The sequence below is a fragment of the Argopecten irradians genome, chromosome 9 (genome assembly GCF_041381155.1).
Source record: "Argopecten irradians isolate NY chromosome 9, Ai_NY, whole genome shotgun sequence".
NCBI classification, from domain to species: domain Eukaryota; kingdom Metazoa; phylum Mollusca; class Bivalvia; order Pectinida; family Pectinidae; genus Argopecten; species Argopecten irradians.
The window spans coordinates 10,015,087-10,016,142 of record NC_091142.1 but is presented as its reverse complement, the minus strand read 5'-3'; the positions used below and the strand labels follow the sequence as shown (position 1 = coordinate 10,016,142).

Here is a 1,056-nt window from a genome sequence, read left to right as displayed (position 1 = left end):
ATTTTTCTGATTTAACATTATTAATATGTAAAGTAACGAATTCAAAGGAAAAATATTCTATAATTCATCAAAGTTTAGATGTTTTAGTGTATATTTCGGTAATAAGAGAAATGAGTCTTGATTATAGATTATATATCTATCGACTACTTTGTTCTTTTTTTCAAAATGGCAGCGCCCTTTGAAATAACATGAAGAGCCCAAGACGATTTGATGAAAGGTGATTGTTGGTTGTTGAGGATGTTTCATTTGAAATTGGACTAAATTTACCTATCTTAAAGGCATAATGGAAGATCTCTACAACACACTAGAGTGTAAAAATTGTGATAACTATGAGGATCTGAAAAAATCATACCAAAAACTGGCTTTGAAATTTCACCCAGATAAACAAAGTCAAGTTGGTAGTGACGAAGAGAAACTAAAATCGACCGATATGTTCATGCGAATAAATCGCGCGTGGAAAATACTCAGCGATCCAAATCTTAGACAAAAATATGATGCTGCATGGACTCAGCGTTGTTTAGTACAGGATTGGCCAATTCAGGATGAAGTTGATGTTGACGAATTTGTGCAAGAAGATATTGAAGAGGAGGGAGAGGGAAGCCAGTTCTTTTATACGTGTAGATGTGGAGGAAGTTATATCTTACATGACTCAGATATCACCCTAAGACTGGATGTTGTGTGCTGTGATACATGTTCGTTAACAATAAGAGTGCTGTACCCAGATACTGATGACTGATAATGACAATAATGTGATCATGTTGTTAACTAAACTTTATAATATGTAAAAGGAGCGGATCGGTGTGACTTGTACATAGTGTTAAATACGGTCTCTGTCACTCAGCTGACGGAGCTTGCTTCTTTGGCTCAGTCGGTAGAGCCGTAGATTTCCATGCCGGAGATCTAGACCCGGGTTCGATTCCTGGTCGGGGCACTCGACAGGAATGTGTATTTTCCCTGTTCTTCTACATTGGCGCCCAACTAAATAACCCATGGTAGGTGGTTAAAGAGTCTCGGGTTGAGATTTAGGAAATCTCAAGAAAAACAGGGGGAGTAGTG

At 37.8% G+C, this 1,056-nt stretch overlaps 1 protein-coding gene across 1 annotated transcript; it reads left to right on the top strand.

Annotated features, from left to right (window-relative positions):
- Positions 1–283: 283 nt before the first annotated feature.
- On the top strand, positions 284–736 carry LOC138330516 (DPH4 homolog). The gene has a single exon (XM_069278084.1). The coding sequence runs from the start codon at positions 284–286 to the stop codon at positions 734–736; it is 453 nt and encodes a 150-aa protein (XP_069134185.1).
- Positions 737–1,056: the final 320 nt, after the last annotated feature.